General features: G+C 42.2%; 1 protein-coding gene across 1 annotated transcript in view; it reads left to right on the forward strand.

Moving 5' to 3' along the window:
* Positions 1-1,483: 1,483 nt before the first annotated feature.
* Positions 1,484-17,205, forward strand: part of smg1 (SMG1 nonsense mediated mRNA decay associated PI3K related kinase) — a 44,838-nt gene continuing 29,116 nt past the window's right edge. Inside the window, exons 1-14 of the mRNA XM_056400986.1 lie at positions 1,484-1,694; positions 5,325-5,473; positions 7,283-7,435; positions 8,368-8,504; positions 9,764-9,822; positions 10,303-10,516; positions 10,959-11,084; positions 11,171-11,243; positions 11,644-11,741; positions 12,086-12,259; positions 14,074-14,295; positions 14,759-14,860; positions 15,209-15,499; positions 16,318-16,448. Of these exons, the coding sequence (XP_056256961.1) occupies positions 1,618-1,694; positions 5,325-5,473; positions 7,283-7,435; positions 8,368-8,504; positions 9,764-9,822; positions 10,303-10,516; positions 10,959-11,084; positions 11,171-11,243; positions 11,644-11,741; positions 12,086-12,259; positions 14,074-14,295; positions 14,759-14,860; positions 15,209-15,499; positions 16,318-16,448 (2,006 nt within the window). The 5' untranslated portion in view covers positions 1,484-1,617. The remainder of the gene's footprint in view (positions 1,695-5,324; positions 5,474-7,282; positions 7,436-8,367; positions 8,505-9,763; positions 9,823-10,302; positions 10,517-10,958; positions 11,085-11,170; positions 11,244-11,643; positions 11,742-12,085; positions 12,260-14,073; positions 14,296-14,758; positions 14,861-15,208; positions 15,500-16,317; positions 16,449-17,205) is intronic.

A 17,205-nucleotide genomic window follows, 5' to 3' on the forward strand; every position in this document is an offset into this window, starting at 1 on the left:
GTTCAGTCTTAGAGAGGTTTAGTTGATGGTGGTGTTCCTTCATCCATGTAGATATGTCAAAGAGACAAGCCAAGGTCTGTGCAGATACTGCGGGGTCGGTTTTGCTAATGATTGGAGGAGGCAAAGGAGGGGCATGAGAGAGATGTGAAGAGTGATGTGGAGAGTCTGCCCTTGACTGGGGGAGACTGGTCATCTTTGAGAGGTTCAGAGAATTGGTGAGGAAAATATGCTAGGAGGAGGTACAGTGGAAATGACCATGGAGGAAAAGTGGATGGAAGACAAGTTGCAGAGATTGTGGCAAAATGAAACCAGAGATGGTGGAATTGAAGCATAGAGTGAAGCGAGGTGCAGAGGTGTGAATGTTAGGCAGTCTGTGGCACAATTTCAGGTAAAAAGTAGGTCAAGTTCTTTACCAGCTTTCTGTAAGGTTTTACAGCTTTTTCTAAGGTTCATGTGTTTGAAGATAAATTGTTGCAGGTTGAGGGCAGGAGGTGGTGAATTTTGTCTTTAATAGTTTTAATTATAGTTTTAATTTTATAACTAAAGAAGCTTGTGAAGTCATTACTACTGAGAGCTATAAGAATACGTGGCTCAATAGAGCTATGACTCTCACTGTTGCTACAGTGCTGAAAAAAAAACCTGGGGTTATTCTTATGTTCATCTATGATGACTTATAGGCTGCTTTGACATTACATAAGGCCTGAAAGTCACGTTGACACATTGATACATACAAGAACACACAGAATTAAAAATCCTATATATTTATAATGTATTAATATACAAACAGTGATGAAATAGCAGGTTATTGTGTGAAATAGAAACAAACTTCCACTGAGAGATGTTTTGTTGTTGATAGACGAGGGACGTCAGAGAAATCAGATAGATAGAAGGACGAGTTATAGCTCCACACTGACGAGTACAATGAAGAAAGTGCCTGTCATAAGGTCAGTGTCAGATTTATTCTTGTTTGTTTTCAGCCTGATAAACGACAAAAGGGGAAAAAGGAAACAAGAAAAGGTGCAATATCCAATCAAATGTTCAAATGCAAAAAAATAGTCAAAAGTTAGCTTCAGCTAATGTCTTCTTTTCTTAATATTACTATCTTGTTCTTCTTAATCACAAAAAAACGTGGATGGCTCAGATCTGTCTGTGTGCTGCAGTCATGGATGATCTGAAAAACAGACTATCTATATCTGGTCCAACTTAAGACACCTTTGGAGCTCTGTCACAATTAAGAGCACTTTAAAGAAGAAGTCTTGTAAATGGTTTTTATTCTCATCTTTGTGGGTAGGGGTAAAAGTGGAGGATTTTTACTTACTTTCACTTCCGTTTGACTTTCAACATTTTGATAAATAGGGGCCAAAGACTAATGGAATGATCTGACAAACCTGACGCTGCAGTATACAAATACCTCCAGAAGGTGGCAGTAATGCAACGTCAAGGATGCCACCTGCTGTACAACCTCAAAGAAGAAGAAGAAGGAGCCTACCTTCAGCTAGCTATAACGACAAGTAGCTAACCTTCTTGTTAGACTTGACAAAACGTAATAGTGAAAAATAATCCTGAGGAGAGACACGGTAACCGCTGCCAGCGGGTCATGCAGCTCTCTAAAAGGTAATGAGCCGTAAAGCCTCGGGGTCTCGGCTCAGCGGCGCCCACAAACTGCAGCCACAGTGGAATGACTGGCAGGCCAGGTTGGTGTTGGGCTCCGGGGGAGGCTGGGTACAATAAAGCGGTGACTCTTTGGGCCTGTGTCGTGCTGCTTTATGAAGTTGTGGCCACATGGGAGGGAAAACTCTGTGTGTGTCTTTACCATGACATCAAACGCTCTCGGTTGTCTACCTGTGCTGTCTTTAAACCGTATTCTCGGCGTAGCTCGTAACGCAGTGCACCCGGTGCCGAGCGTTGGACGGTACCAAGCCGCCTCGCGGAGGGCTGAGCGCGGCGCTAATGTTAGCTCGGTGTGTTTGGGTAGCTTTGATTAGCTACATGTTGATAGGCTGCTGCTAACTCAGTTAACGCTAATTGACAGTAACACAGACTAGAAAAACTATAATGACTTCCTCTAAGCCCCAATGACGAGCCAGGATAGTGATTTTAAAGTAACTACAGGTTGATATATATTCTCAATGAGCTGTGGTAGTGTTATGTGAGCTACCGTGTTAGCCGGTTAGCGTTACTACGGTGCTGTATGCGCCGGCTAACTATAGCCAGTTAGCATCAGGAAGACGCCACCCTGCTCTAACGTTATCAACTTCCCAGAGAACTTCTGGCTGTAGTCACAAAACGTGTTCACGGACATGTATGACGGCGTTGGTCTTGCAACTTTCTAAGCTCATAATACATAATTGGACACAGCAGTTGTTGAGGCAGTTGAGTCAAGAGTCAGCGTCACATGTTACCGTAGCTCATTTATCGACATCTGTAACATCAGGTGCAGAGTGATTCTTTTTAGTGTGGCAGCTACCCCAGGATCGCTGTGGTAGTGTCAGTTAGTTTGTGGAAGTTGGATAATTTAAACATTTGTTTGGTAACATGCTTCACTAACAAGGTGGCCCCTGCTCCTCTACCAAGCCTTGAGGCCCTGTCTTGACACAGGGGCCCTGTGTCAAAATCCTGTAATATGCATTTAACATTTGACTTGACATCGTGTAGTGTGTATATTATGATATATATATATATATATATGTGTATAATCAAAGTGTCTGAAATGATCACATACTAAATTGTGGGTGCTGTGTGCAGGAGTTGGATATTGGCCCCATAGCTCACTTTGGCCCCTGAGCCCTTCTGGGCTTTACCGGCCTGTGTATCAGCTCTTCCCAAACAATTCGTAAATACTCTTGACCAAGGGCCTGAACCTTAAGGTAACAGTTAAGGTCAATGGCAGGGCAAGCGGACAGACATTTAACTTTAAACAGTATCACATCAAGAAGACACTTCAGCAAGTTCTCCTCAGCCGACATGTCAACCCCCTGTTGACCTCTGCTGACCTTTTCCATTTTGATTGACTGCTAGGTCGGAGCAGCCACTGTCAAGTCACATGCACTGAGTCTACATCCAGTATTAGGAATACTAATTTGGACTCAAAGGGGTGGGCAAAGTCAAAGTAAAAGTGGAATCAATATAAAAAGATCCCACAGACTGTCCAATCCCAGCAGGAACATTAAAGCAGTCAAAGCAGTTAACATTTAGTCATGTGATCCTACTTGGATCTCCCTCTGTCTACAAACCAAAACATCTTGGTGACCTTCTTATAGCCCTTCTCCACTGCATGGTACTGACTTGACTCTACTCACCATGCTGTGGTCAATGAGGAGGATCATACGTTTCTCTGTTTGTTTTCACTTTGAAATCCTCTATTGCTTATGTTTGTGTTGCATTGAAGATAACGTAACATTAGCTTTGTGTGTTGTTGCTGTAGTAATGACGTATTGAGGGGATACTATTTGCCGTGGAAAAAGAAGCACCTGGTATCAAAAGGGAGTTGAGTTGATTCTGTACCATGTGGTTGAGAAACACTTTGTAAAACAACAACCTGTACCTAGACAGTCACTAAGGGAATAACCATCACAGTAATGCTGGCATCAGTCTACATTTTCTGGACAGGGAATAACTTGAATACATGACACATGAGAACAAATGTGTGTCCATTGTTCCAGGGTTTCATAGCTTCATGTTGGGACATTTGGAGTCTGGCTTTAGCTACTTGCTGACAGCTGTCTGCACAAGCAATGGCTGACCACCACAGCCATGGTACACTGTGTGTTCTCTGTCTACACAGTGTCAGTATCCATTGTCATATGGTCCCTTGTGATTTGTTATCACTAGTCAAGTACAATACTGGGCAGAGCTGTATCCAATTTTAACTCCAGGCATTTAAACTCTGAACTTCTCTGCCTTCTGGTAGTGTAGTCATTTACCATGCTGCTTGACCCAGAGGAAATGTGCGTAGTACTGCTTTTAAAAAAAAAAAACAAAAAAAAAAACAAAGGTTTGATTACATTCATTTTGCCTTGCCTACACCACATTGGCTAATTACTTTGATTTGAAATTCATCGTTCAGGTGATGCTGCTCCTGCCTGATCTCTGTGCTGATTTTCCAGTATTGCAGTGTGGTCTATGTTATGGCTGAGATCTTGCTGTTGTATTGCTTTGGTTATGCGTATCCAGACCTTTTCAGCCGAAGTTGTGTTAATATTTTGACTTAGTTTTATTGTCCGTAACTGCCAGTGAGCTCAAACCATAAAAGTTATTGCTTCTGTGTTACTGCTGATTCTACAGTCTGGCTCTTTGAGGTTTGGTCATCCCTCCTATCAGTTAAAATAACTACTTACTAACTGAGGATGTGGTGACCACTGATATCATCAAAAGTTAAGTGGTGCCCACTGTCGTGCAGTGGATGACTATAACGGGTAATTCAGATGTTTTTAGTTTCAAAAGGTTGTGCAGGTGTTGGGGATTAAACTAGAAATTAGTATCTGCTTATCTGACTCCTGATGTTGTAAAAGTATGTACTATTGTGTCAGTATCCACAGATCTTTGCAGTGAAGCTAATGGTGGGCGAAATTGATTTCATGTAAGAATTGTGATTCTTATCTTTAAATTCATTCACAGATTCCAGATTCTTGTACATTGTTAATAATTTACATGGTGTTTCCTGGTAAAGTGCAGAATTGGGCAGTGCGCATGCTCTCATCCTCTTGTTTGTCTTCAGTGAAGGAAGATGTTTTGACTGTCTCATAGAGACCATACAACATACAATACTTCTATGCCATCACCCAGAGACAACTGTTTGTGGAATGGCGTTTACTGCACCACTCGACCAAATTCATTCTGATTGGGTGAAGGAAGTAACTCTGTGTACTGTCAGTTTCACTTTCTGTTCTGGTTAACAATGAGCTTTCAGTGGAACTTCAGTGACACTTCCAGCCAGTGATGGTGGTCAGTAAATAATACTTTTAGTTAATTATTCTCACACAGACAGACACCTGTCACATGCTCACATATTATTGCAGTTAGATGTTTCAATTAATTAGAAAGATAAGCGCATGTTTCTCTGCTTTATTTGCTTGGTCAGACATCAGGACCATAACTGCCAGTTTCATATGGTGTCAGTGGACTAACTATTGAATCGAGTTTTAATTGAAGAATCAAGAATCCACATTGAATCATGAGATACTCAAACGTCCCACCCCTTTCATTTGCAGACTTAAAGATAAGATGGTGACCCAAGGACTAAATGAAAAATGAAACCACGCACTAACTTCAGTCACAGGATCTATCTAACTTTTTGTCGTGTGTGTGTCTGTCCCTGTGCTCAGAGTTGACAGTGTGTCATCCAGCCAGGACACAGTGAAGTCCAGAGAGCTTGGTTCAGGAGCGTTGTACGACGTGTTGCCCTCCAGCTGCCCTGAACAGCCAGCGGTGCCCAGCGATGCTTACGCTGCTGCAGATACACACCAGGAAGAGGGTGAGGCCTGCTGGATTCTTATTAAACCTGTTTTAGTTTTGCTCTGACATCTGGAACATCGAGATTATTACAGTCTGTCTGCAGGTCAAAAGATTTGAGTTTAGTTTCTTTAAAAAGGCCTTAGAAGGTGTTAAAAGTCTTACATTTTATTCAGAAGCTTCAAATATTTTCTCCTGCTAACAGTAATGTTTTATATAAAATGTGTTTGTTTGATTTTGGCTGAGAGATGTCTAAACTAATAGTGGGATTGTTGTAACAGGGGATTGAGCTGCAGTTTCAGACCTGCAGAGAACACTGTCACTACTACAGTCAGGTTGTGTTAGTTTAACCAAGAATTATTATTATTTACTGCTAAACAAAAATATGATATAGAAATAAACAGTCTTGGGCTATATTGCCCATATTTGCTTCCCGTCATACTAAAGTACTTTAACCTATATGATCCTGAAACGGGGCAGTTTCACAAAGACAGACTTTGACTGTGTTCTAGATATAACAAACAGTCAGACTTCAGATAGACGTCTGAATTCATCTGTTTTACAAAACAGTTTAGTTCTCATTGAGGTAAATGAATTCTGGGTAAATTAAGACTTTTTCAAAATAAAAAAAAATGGCAGACCTAGGAACTGCATCCAACCGGTAAGCTCCATTTACCCCAACAAGGATGTTTTACTTTGAAAATTCAGCGAAGAGTGAAACGATAAAAAGTAAAATCAGATTTGGTCTAAAAACTCTTTCCCTGCTCTTTGCTCTCTCCATAACAATGTTAGCAAACCACAAATTATGAGCCATGTTTTCCTGTTTTTTGTTGTTGGGTGCTACTGTTCAGCGCAGGAGTCATTGATTGTTACCATGGCAACATTGATCTTAGGCCTGAGTTAGCCGGGGGGTAAGGTGTCCAATGCTTTTGGCTTAAAACAAATCAGATTTTATTTTTGCGAAGCAGTCTTACTTGCATTAGATTAACCTGTGAGCACAATTAAGACTGGACCAGCACTACAGACCAGTCTGAGATATGTTTTTGAAACCGGCCCCAGGCGGTATTAAAGAAAATTCTTAAATTTGGTGAACCTGCAGAAACCCTGTAAACGGTTCTGCTGATGGAATCATTCCCCATAATCACCTTAAGAACAGCAAATTGACATGTACCTGACTTACTTTTGCCTTACGTTCACGCCCTCGCTTCTCATGGTGAATAGAGAGGTGGTCAGGCTACTGTTGTGGTTTTTTCCCTGCACCCAAGGCAGATTTTATAAACAGATCTGACATGAGACAGTTTGTTTAATTCACTTCCTGGTTTACTAAACTTTAGTTTAAATTATTTGTGAATAAGAGATGATAACTGAGATAAAATTGTAACAGTCCTCTTAACAAGGAAGATTAAGATGATCATTTACCCTCTCTCTGTTTTTACCCCTGTGTTGTAGCTTTCAGGTTAATCTGACGGTCTTCAGTTCAGACGTGAGCAGTGTTACAGAAATGTTACAGGTCAAACCCAGTCTGATGCCGCTGTGACTTGGGTAGTGACTGAGGTGACTATTCAGAGATGAGATGAGACATGTAAATGTGCCATCATATCATGCGTACTTGTAAAGAAAGAAAAGTGATTTACCAGTACAGAGCTTGAAGTTGTCCCCACCTAAGAAATACTGTTCAATAAAAATGTTGACGCAGTTTCTTTCTAACTTTAATCAAAATTTCAAATATGAATAAAACAAGCATCGCTCCACTTTGTGGTATCAGGTATGTTTAATTCTGCCCAGGCTTTTTATATAACTGGTTTAATCCAGCATGGTGTGTGTCTTGTAGGTGGATATGAAGCTGGTCAAGGTGTCTGTGATACCTCGTTTGGTTGGAAGTCGCTGGGGCAAGAGTTGAGGCCCAATGACGTGACGACGGATTTGACTCCTTTTCAGCATGGAAACCGTGCTTTAGCTTCAAAGGACATGAGGAAATCGCAGGGTAAGCTCTCTGACACCTGTCTGTTACTCTCAGATATGATTAGAGCAGCAGGGTCTGCAGTACTACAGTACTTACACTGTACTTCCTGACAAACTACTGTCATCTGTTTGTCACTGTAACAGTCTGGGCTGCAGCTGCAGCTTTCTGTCAAGGTAACAGTCTAATGTCTGACATACTGGACTCAGTGTAAATGCAACATGACACCAGTGTAATAACAGTACCAACAAAAGGAGGGCATGTCATGGAGTGAGATGACTACAGTTTAACGCTACAGTTTAAATATTTCAAGATTTGATCAAATTGAAACCTGAAAAATCAAATAGTTATAGCTTCAAATTCAGTGGTAAACCAATTAGCAGTAACGTGCGAAACTTAAAAAGAATCCAGGAAAATCCAGGTTCAAATCTAGATCTGCAGAGATTAACAATATATATGATACTGGTTACAAAGAAGTACTCAGGAAAAACTATAATCATGTGCAGGCTGAAAGAAATTGAGGCTAAATTTGAATTAGTGGTGAGACACAAGAATAAAATCAAATAAAATCATTACTGTGTAACTTGATAAGTGATGCATTAAACAACAGCTCGGAATTAATTCAAAGAAATTGATTGGGAGAATCACTTAAAAGGGCTGTGATACATCCTACAGTTTCACAGTCAGTGAAGAATTAAATCAGATGTTTTATCTGTAGAATTTACTTTACTTCTGTTTTGAATGAAAAGATAGTCGTCTCTACACTAACCTCTGCTGGCAGTATGAACAAGACAAGGGCACCTCCTTCAACGTGGTTTGGGCAAGATAAAAGATGAATTATCGAAAAGGTTATGGTTGGGTCATGTGACACTAACACTACTAATGATAAGCATTTTGAATGTGCACATGGCAGCGTGTGATGGTACAGAGAAATGAGTGTCGGTGTGTTGTTGCAGACAGAGGGGTGGCTCACTCAGAGGAGTCTCGGCTGGCCAACCTCCTGCGCCGAGTCTCCAGGGAGGACGATCGCGACCGCAGGCTGGCCACCCTCAAACAGCTGAAGGACTTCATCAGCCACGGAGAGAGCAAAGTGGTCAGTCAGAACTTCCCGTTGGCTTCACAAAAACACTTTTCATCACACAAATAAGACCTGTTGAAAACAGTTCACAGGCGTCACTGTGGTCACTGTAACCGACCATCTGCCTCAGACTGTATTAAACAAGCTTGTTAGACCATCAGTCAACTCTCACCAGACTGTGGTAGCTGTCTCTGCATTTCATCATCATACACAATCATACGAGAATCACTTGATCCATAGTGATGGGACTGTGACATGTAAAATAACACTTACACCCTTTTCAGATGTGGCTTCATCCTGGTCTCTGTTACAAATACCGGTCTGCTGCAGATTGTTACAGACATGATGTTCGTGATCAGTGAAAATGTGAACATTGTGCTAAATGTTAACCGTAATTATTGCTTTTGGTTGTGCATTCTCCACTGAAAGATTCTGAACTGGGATTACATAATTATAAGTCTACCAATTTTACCACAACTGGTTCCTCTGATTAACACACCTGCACGATCTTGAGTTACAAACCAAGCAGGACTGTTGTCACTCTCTCAGGTCTGTTCTCCAGTCAGCCTTACTTCCTGTTTGTTCAGGGCTCTTTGTGTTCACTCTGGCCTAAACACACACTCAGTTGAATTTAGAGCAGGTAACTGTCTTGCTAATTAGGAATTTTACTCAAGTTTGACCATAAAAACATTGACACCATGAGTTGTCTTGTCATTATGTTGAAGGATATTGTCGGTTTATTCAAACTGGTGCGTTTCCCACAAATGTGGCTATTGTGACACTATGAATCCTGCTCTATAGGGAAGCTGTTTGAGCCTCCTACACCTTCCTGAATAAACATGACTTTTTACATGAATAATTTCAAACATTAGTCTCTGAGTCTGACCCACAGTAAACGCAGAATGTGGAGCAGCCATCACAGCTACTACATAGAGATCTGAGGTAAACACTTTCTGTGTTTACATGGGGTCAGACTCAGACATGTTTGACATGATTCGTGTAAAAATCATGTTTATTTGGGTACCTATAGGAGGCTCTTACAGTTTGACCCAATATACTTTGCTTTGTGTGAGTCCTCGTTTCCCTGATTCTCTACAGCCGTGGGGGTGAGTGCAAAGTTAGCATAACCATAGTTAAACGGTTTTCATATAAGGATATTTGTCCTGCTGTACGTCCACTCCTGTCACTTCATCTCAAATGAAATGTGTTGAAACAGAATCAAAGTACTGACAAACACACCACTGACCTTACACTCTGTATTTTCTCTCACACAGACCCTGGTCAAACAGTTGGACACCATCCTCAGCACCTTGAATGATATTTTGAATGAGAGGTAAGAGGAAGCTGTGTGCTCTGGGTTTATTGGACTCTTTACTTGAGCTATATTCAACGTCATACTGGAGGAAGGTGGAATCAGGGAGTCCAGTCGGGTCAACAGTGCAGAGCAGTAAAAATAGAAATCACATTAATTAAAGAAAACTCTCTCATGTAAAGATCTGCCTGCCTTCAGGTCCAGGAGACAGGAGTTGTTTTCTATCCTCTTGATGTCAGAACATCTGGGGCTGGAAGAGATTGGACAGCAGAGGGATAGTTTCAGTCCGTCTGAAACAACAGTTCATGAGAAAATGATTTAACTGAAGCACTGTCCTGATTATTCAGCACACATTTTTTTTGATATTAGGTTGTGATATCTTCTAGTCATGACAAAGTTTTATGGAGACCTGTCTCAATTGGTTGAGTGCTGACTATAGACTCCCACCCTGCTGTTGCAGCAGTGACTCTAACTCCTTGCTGGTGTTGTTGGTGTGTGTAGCAGTAAGCTGCTGTGGGAGCTGCGCCAGGACGCGGCGGCCTGCCTGGGTCTCCTCTGCACCGTGCTCAGCTATGAGGCCGAGCGCATCTTCAAGTGGCTTTTCCTCAAGTTCACTTCGAGCAGTCGTGACGAGGTGAAGCTGTTGTACCTGGTGGCAGCACAGCGTGCTCTGGAGACGGCTGGAGAGAGGAAGGCCTTCTCGCATGTCATGCAGGTAACCACACTCTGGACCAACATTATTGTTAACTAAAACTAAGGAAATAACTAGATGTGAAAATATTTTCAAAATGTTTTAAAAAAAGTAAAACCTAAATGAACAAACCTGTTGTAAAAACTAATTAACTGATAATAAACCGAAATTAAAAAAAAAAAAAGTTGTTTTTAAAGCATTTTTGCCACGTTTCATTAAAAAAAGGAGCTAGCCTCAGAATTTCGTTTTATGTGTTACCATAGATGCTGTACTTTATTGCAAGCAACTCATCACATGTAAAGTTGGGTTTTGAGAGCCCAGTCAGAGTAAGGAAAATATTGTGATGTGTAATGCTCCACACCTCTTACTGAATTTTACCAGACTCATAGGTGGCTGGTGCCAGGTAAAAGCATGGTAGGTGGATGGTGTCGTGGTCTGAGTGTGCTGTGTGTGCTGTGTGTTTCAGCTGGTGATGAGCAACCTGCAGTCCATCCTGGAGAACGTGGACACACCAGAGCTGCTCTGTCAAAGTGTGAGGTGTATTCTTCAGGTGGCTCGCTGCTACCCTCATGTCTTCAGCACCAACTTCAGAGTGAGTGTTTCAGCACTGCTTGGTACTGCAGCACACAGGTCACCTGAGGTCAGATCATGATCCTTTAATGTTTGCTTCCTCCACAGGACACAGTGGACATCCTGGTGGGCTGGCACATTGACCACACACAGAAACAGTCACTCACTCAGCAAGTCTCAGGTGAGTTGGATTATTATTGTGTCTGTTGTTCAGACTGGAAACTTGTAATTCTGTGTGATTGAGATTGATTGAACATGAAATTAGGAAAACTTGTTGATTTCTGTCCGGTTGTCGCTTGATTAATTGATTGAATTAAACATTTCCTTTAGTGGCATCTGGGGGATTTAGAGGTGTCTGACCAGTGCATCTGCTTTTATGCTCCAAGTCCATTTTTCTCCTGTTTTATGCACATAACTGTTGGTTGTGTGTTGGGCTGTTTGTGCTGCCAACGCACAGGTGACCTATGCAGCAGTAAAACGTCTGAACACATCCTGCTGACATTCTGCATTACACCGCCTGTGTGGACATGCATAATGCAGTGCTTTTCATCTGCCACTCTGCTCTTGCTGTCTGTGTTTAGGCTGGTTACAGAGTCTGGAACAGTTCTGGGTGGCAGACCTGACCTTCTCCACCACCCTGTTGGGACAGTTCTTGGAGGATATGGAGGCATATGCAGAGGTGAAGTTAGTCCAGAGTCTAAAATCACGCTGCACTTCTCTGCAGCCATGCTTTAATACCAGTTAGACTTAACAAGTATCATGCGGCAGATAGATATTTGTATACAAATCTATCAGGAATGGCTGGGAAAAAAATGTGTATCTGGACAAAACTATCTACTAAATAGCAATAATTCCTATGCTATTAAAATTGAGAAGTAGCAAGGAAACATGCAGTTTTCATCCTCATCTGTCAGTAATACTGCAAACTTTCCTCTTTTCTCCCGTGATTTAACACCTTTCAATAATGAAATACATTGAGCTGATGAGTTCTCATAGACTTGACGGATTCTGTCCTCTGTTCAGGATCTGAGCCATGTGGTGTCAGGCGACGTGGTAGATGAAGACATCCCCCCTCCTTCAGTGTCACTGCCCAAACTGGCTGCTCTACTGAGGGTCTTCAGTACAGTGGTCCGCAGCATCGGAGAGAGATTCAACCCCTTCAGAGGACCGCCCATCACTGAAGTCTACGTCACAGATGTAAGAGCCACACAGGGAGAGTCTGACTGAGGGTGAAGCAGGATTCACTTTTTATTCACTTATTAAAGATGCACTGAAAAGTAGATCCAGTCGACTCAGTGGGAACATGAGGAGAGCTGTATGAAAACATGTCCTTGTAGAGATGTGGTGGGAAGACATGGCAGTCCATAACTGAGATGTTTTTTCAAGTATATCTTGATTCAGTTTTGATGTGTGTTTAGAGAGGGACAAAAACCACATACTACACACACCATGTTGTATCACAACAAAAAAATCTCTCCTTTAAAATAGGAGATTAAAAGACATGTTTTTGACACAATAATTGACTGTGTATCTGTCAGTCAAAGTGTTAGTGTTAGTCATAGTGTTGACTCTTCCTTCTAGTCTCAGAAGAGAGAATGAGCCCTGAGTTGAGTTTGGAATTAGATATTTGAGCTCCCAAGTGAATATCTGAAGGATATGTTATTGGCTGACAAGTGAAGTAGTTGGTCTAATAATGGAATTTAAGATGATGAAGAGAGACAGCAGATTGACTTGAGTGGAGGACATAGCAGAGAGAATCAAACTGATTAGTTTATATTTCAAGTGGACAATGACAAATCTGCCTGCGTGACAGTATGAACAGTTTATCAAACGCCTGTTGAAGAAGCAAAACAAACTGACCATTCTGCGTGCAGTAACTCACTGTCCACTCTTGATCTGCAGCTGCTTCAGTCTAATTAGCCTTGTATCTTAATATTAATTGAATTGTTTAAGACTACAAGGCTGAAACCAATCAGCCCCTCTTCTGTCAGTGTCTTCACATCAGCAGCAAAGGGGAGGAGGACAGAGTGGAGGATGAGCCAAAGAGATGTCATTCAGTTTATTGTTAACAGTTAGATAACCACTAATTAGTTCTACAGTCTAAATATTAAAAAAAAAAAAAAACTTGGGTTACTACAAACAAGTTATAATAATATATTTTTTATTACAGGGATGGTGAAGGTTCTCTAAACATTGGTGTTGCTTTATAAAATTAAACTTGTCAATCTAAATATATATATATATTTATTTTCTTGTCAGTTTTTCATATGTAAGATTAATATCATCAGTTGTCTTGTTGGCATCAACCACAACAGACAGACTGTTATGTATCTGCATCTATGCTCCCAAACATTAGCAATTTTATTGGTGAACAGACCTATAGCAGATGTAATGAGACTTATGGACATGAGTTCCAAAAACCCAACAACTTTAATGAGATTTTCTTTATTTTGCATGGTTGAATTAGTTTGTCATAATTGCTGCTTTATAAATATAGATGCTATATCTATAAATAAAGATGCATGTAGCCTCCGTGACATCAGCCACCGGTTTCTGAAGAGCGGTTTTGAAGCTCAGAATGGGCCGCTCCACCGTCGCCATCTTGGCAGTACCTGACTGCACCGAACTCCCGGCTAATCCAAAAAAGGGAAAGGAGGCCTTGGTGCATGCTGGCTTGTGGCAGGCATATGTTCACCCGCCTGTCACTCAAAACGACACACCCTTAATTATGCATAACCTTAAGCCCCCCCCCCCCCCACAGGTGTCTTGAAGGAAGAAATTAGCTCTAGAGACCTGAACTGTTTTTTGTACCAGGCTGTAAAGTTGGACATTTTAACTGTAGAGTCTATGGGGATTGACTCACTGTTGGAGTCAGACTCTAGTGGCTTAGCCAGTTGGCTTCATTTTTCAGCCTTGGAGGTTGCCGCTTGCTTTCAAATGATCAGCAAATGTAAAAGCCACACCAGAGGTTTCACTGTGAATCATTTCCCTCTGTGTTCTGTTTCCCTCAGGTTCTGAACCGGGTTCTGGCCTGTGTGACCACAGCGAAGCAGGTCCAGTTCTCTGAGGCGGTTCTCACAGCAGGGAATGAGTGTGTGGGTGTGTTGCTGGCCAGTGTGGAGCCCTGCGGTCAGCTGATGGAAGCTGTCCTAGCCTATGGCCTGGACCAGCTGGACTGCTGCCGGGCCTGTGGCACAGACTACAACCTGGCAGTGCTCAGCCTGCTCACTCTGGTACAGTCACACCTGCTGTTTTCTTTCACCTCAAGTCACACTGATCCAAAACACATTGCTCATTTCTGTCGTCAAGCAGGAGAGCAGCCCAAACAAACCTGGTTCCAGGTTGTTACACACTGTTAGTTGATGAACCAAGTTTCGTTTGCACCTTTTTTATTTTATGTTTCTTGTTCTGCAGCTGTTTGGTTTAGATATTATGACCATTATTATTATTCCTTTTGCCAATCTACAGACGAGTATTTTTGGATGAGAAGTCTTCATTGTGCAGGTGTCTTCCTGTAACTTCAGACATGTTGATGTGAATGCATTTTACTCGTATTCATTTCTAAGAGGATATCATTGTCACACAGGGCTGTTACTCCTTCCTGAGAATTCCTGCCACACATTTCAGAGTGTGTAAATGTGTAAATGTTTTCTGCAACAGGCTGTTAGTCATCGTTGACTCTTCCTTTGCTTTCAGATTGTGGACCAGATCCACACGAAGCTGCCTGCGTTCTTTGTGGAGAAGTTGTTGGCACCTGACTCCCAGCTGCTGAAGCTGCGCTTCCATCGAGAGAAAGAGGTGTGTGCATGTGAGAGTACAAAGAGGTGAAATGTGAGGCATGGTTGATGCTCTGTAGAGCAAATACACTACAGGCCAAAAGTATGTGTGTACCCTAACCCTCCAGCCATATGTGGTAGTTGATGATGTTTCTAAAACAGAGTATTAATGTGCTGTGACAACAACCTCCACCCCTCTGGAAAGATTTTGCCCCAGATGTTTGAACCTGCCTGCGTTACAGTGTTAGTGAGATCAGAGGGTGAGAGCTGCTGTTAGTTATGGTTGAGTTTAGGTTAGACTAAATGAAAATAAAACAATATGAAGTGAAGTGTTTATATTTGTTTGTGTTTATGTTCCTGCACTCCACAGGTGATGTCAGCTGTTCACAGTGTGTACCAGGCTCTGCTGAGCCTCAAAAACATACCTACACTGGAGGCAGCTTATAAGATGGTACTGGGTGAGATGGCATGTGCCCTGTCCAGCCTGATGGTGACCCTGGAGCCCACTGGTAGGGCCTCGGCCCCCGACAGCCTGTGCCCCACCATCCAGCACCCTGCTTTTGCTTCCCTCACCCTACCACTGGAGAAGGCCCAGTTCACCCTCATCTTCAACCTCAGCACCCTCACCACCATCGGCAACACCAAGAACTCTCTCATCGGGGTGAGCCACTATGCTTTCTGTACCACTGATAACTGAAAAGCACAATGAACTAGAATATGCATTTTCTTAGAAAATGTGTGTGATTGCTGTAAGTAACTGCAGCTGCTGCTTCTGCAGCTGATGAAGCTTGCAGCAGCTCGCAGCAGCTCGCAGCAGCTCGCAGCAGCAGGCCCTCAGCTCTGGCATCAATCATACTTATAATAACACTAGCAGAATGGTTTGTTCTACCACTGAGTGTCACGGATGCACAAACAAACTATCATGACAGGTCTTAACGTCTCAAGAAAGATGGAGGACGTACCTGCTGCACTTGAGCTTGGCTAGCTCTCCGTTGTCGCTTCATTCATTCCCTGCAGTGTTGTCCATTCGACTACATAAAGCAAACCTCAAACAACCGGGGGTCTCAACATTTGCACTGAATCAGCCAGTGAGAATCGGGAATGCAGGAATGTGGTTGAAATTGTTCTGACATGCACGTGACAGTTTCCATACAGTCCCTCTGTGAGCAGCTGTGTTCAGAGCAGAAACAACACAGTTAAATTTGGTTCTTAACCAGGACGTGACTGTTCACTTTAACTGTAAAGACATACGTAAATCCCATCAACAAATCAACTGGCTGTGTCTGCTGCCTCACAGCTCTCACAGCTGGCAAACAGGCAACAGACAAACATGTTCTCATCAAAAAATGTCCTGTCCTTAATGGAGAGCTGTTTTCTAAGGAACTAGGAGTTGGCTGTTTTCAGTGTTTACACTGGCAGAAGATGAACTGCTGTTTATGGAACCGTGTGTTCATGGTGAAATGTGTTGTATCTGTTTAGATGTGGGCGTTGTCTCCTACGGTCTTTGCCCTCCTCAGTCACAATCTGATGCTGGTCCACTCTGAGTTAGCCGTCTACTACCCCGCCATCCAGTACGCTGTACTCTACACCCTGTACTCCCACTGCACCAGGTAATACACCCACCTGTACTGGAAAACATATTGTATGGACTGAATGTGCTTCAAGTAACGCTCTGATAATGACAACAAGACAAATGTACTGGGTGACCAAAGTAATTTATTAGCACTGCAGAATATTATTGATACACATCCTACACATAATTCACAACAGACACAGAGGGAAGTGGATATAGAGAGAGGGAGAGAGGACATGGGAGGGAGAAGTTTATAACAATAAGAAAAAGGACTCATCACCCAAAATTCTGAGTCTGAGCATATTGTGTGTGGTCAGGACAAACATGGTGGCCTTCCTGCAGGGCCCAGAGGGGGGAGGGGGTAGAGTCTCCACAAACTGTCATCCAGTAAAAGTGCTGTTACTTTCTACAGTAAGTTCTGGACAGAAGTTTCCACTGATGGAACGACTTGAACAGAGAGTAACTTAAAAAGAAAAAATTACCATTACATCACCCCACTTCTTTATTTGATGTGGAAGCGACTGACATCATTTCCACCACAGGTAGTCTTGCTCAGGTGAAGATAAAGAAGTGACGTACACCTCTAATCATGGATAGTTTGTGATGAAATGTCACATTTAAGTGATGAGCTCCAAATTCCTTCATTCTATACTTCCATAATACAACTTAGTAGTAGTAGCATTTTTCACTACACGTGTTTCATACTCCACACCTCCAGGTTGTAACACAGGCAAGTAACATGACCTTAATGTGTAAAGTCTTTCATTAAACCTGATCTACGTTCAGATGAGTCA

This window comes from Seriola aureovittata, chromosome 17 (assembly GCF_021018895.1).
Source record: "Seriola aureovittata isolate HTS-2021-v1 ecotype China chromosome 17, ASM2101889v1, whole genome shotgun sequence".
Lineage (NCBI taxonomy): Eukaryota > Metazoa > Chordata > Actinopteri > Carangiformes > Carangidae > Seriola > Seriola aureovittata.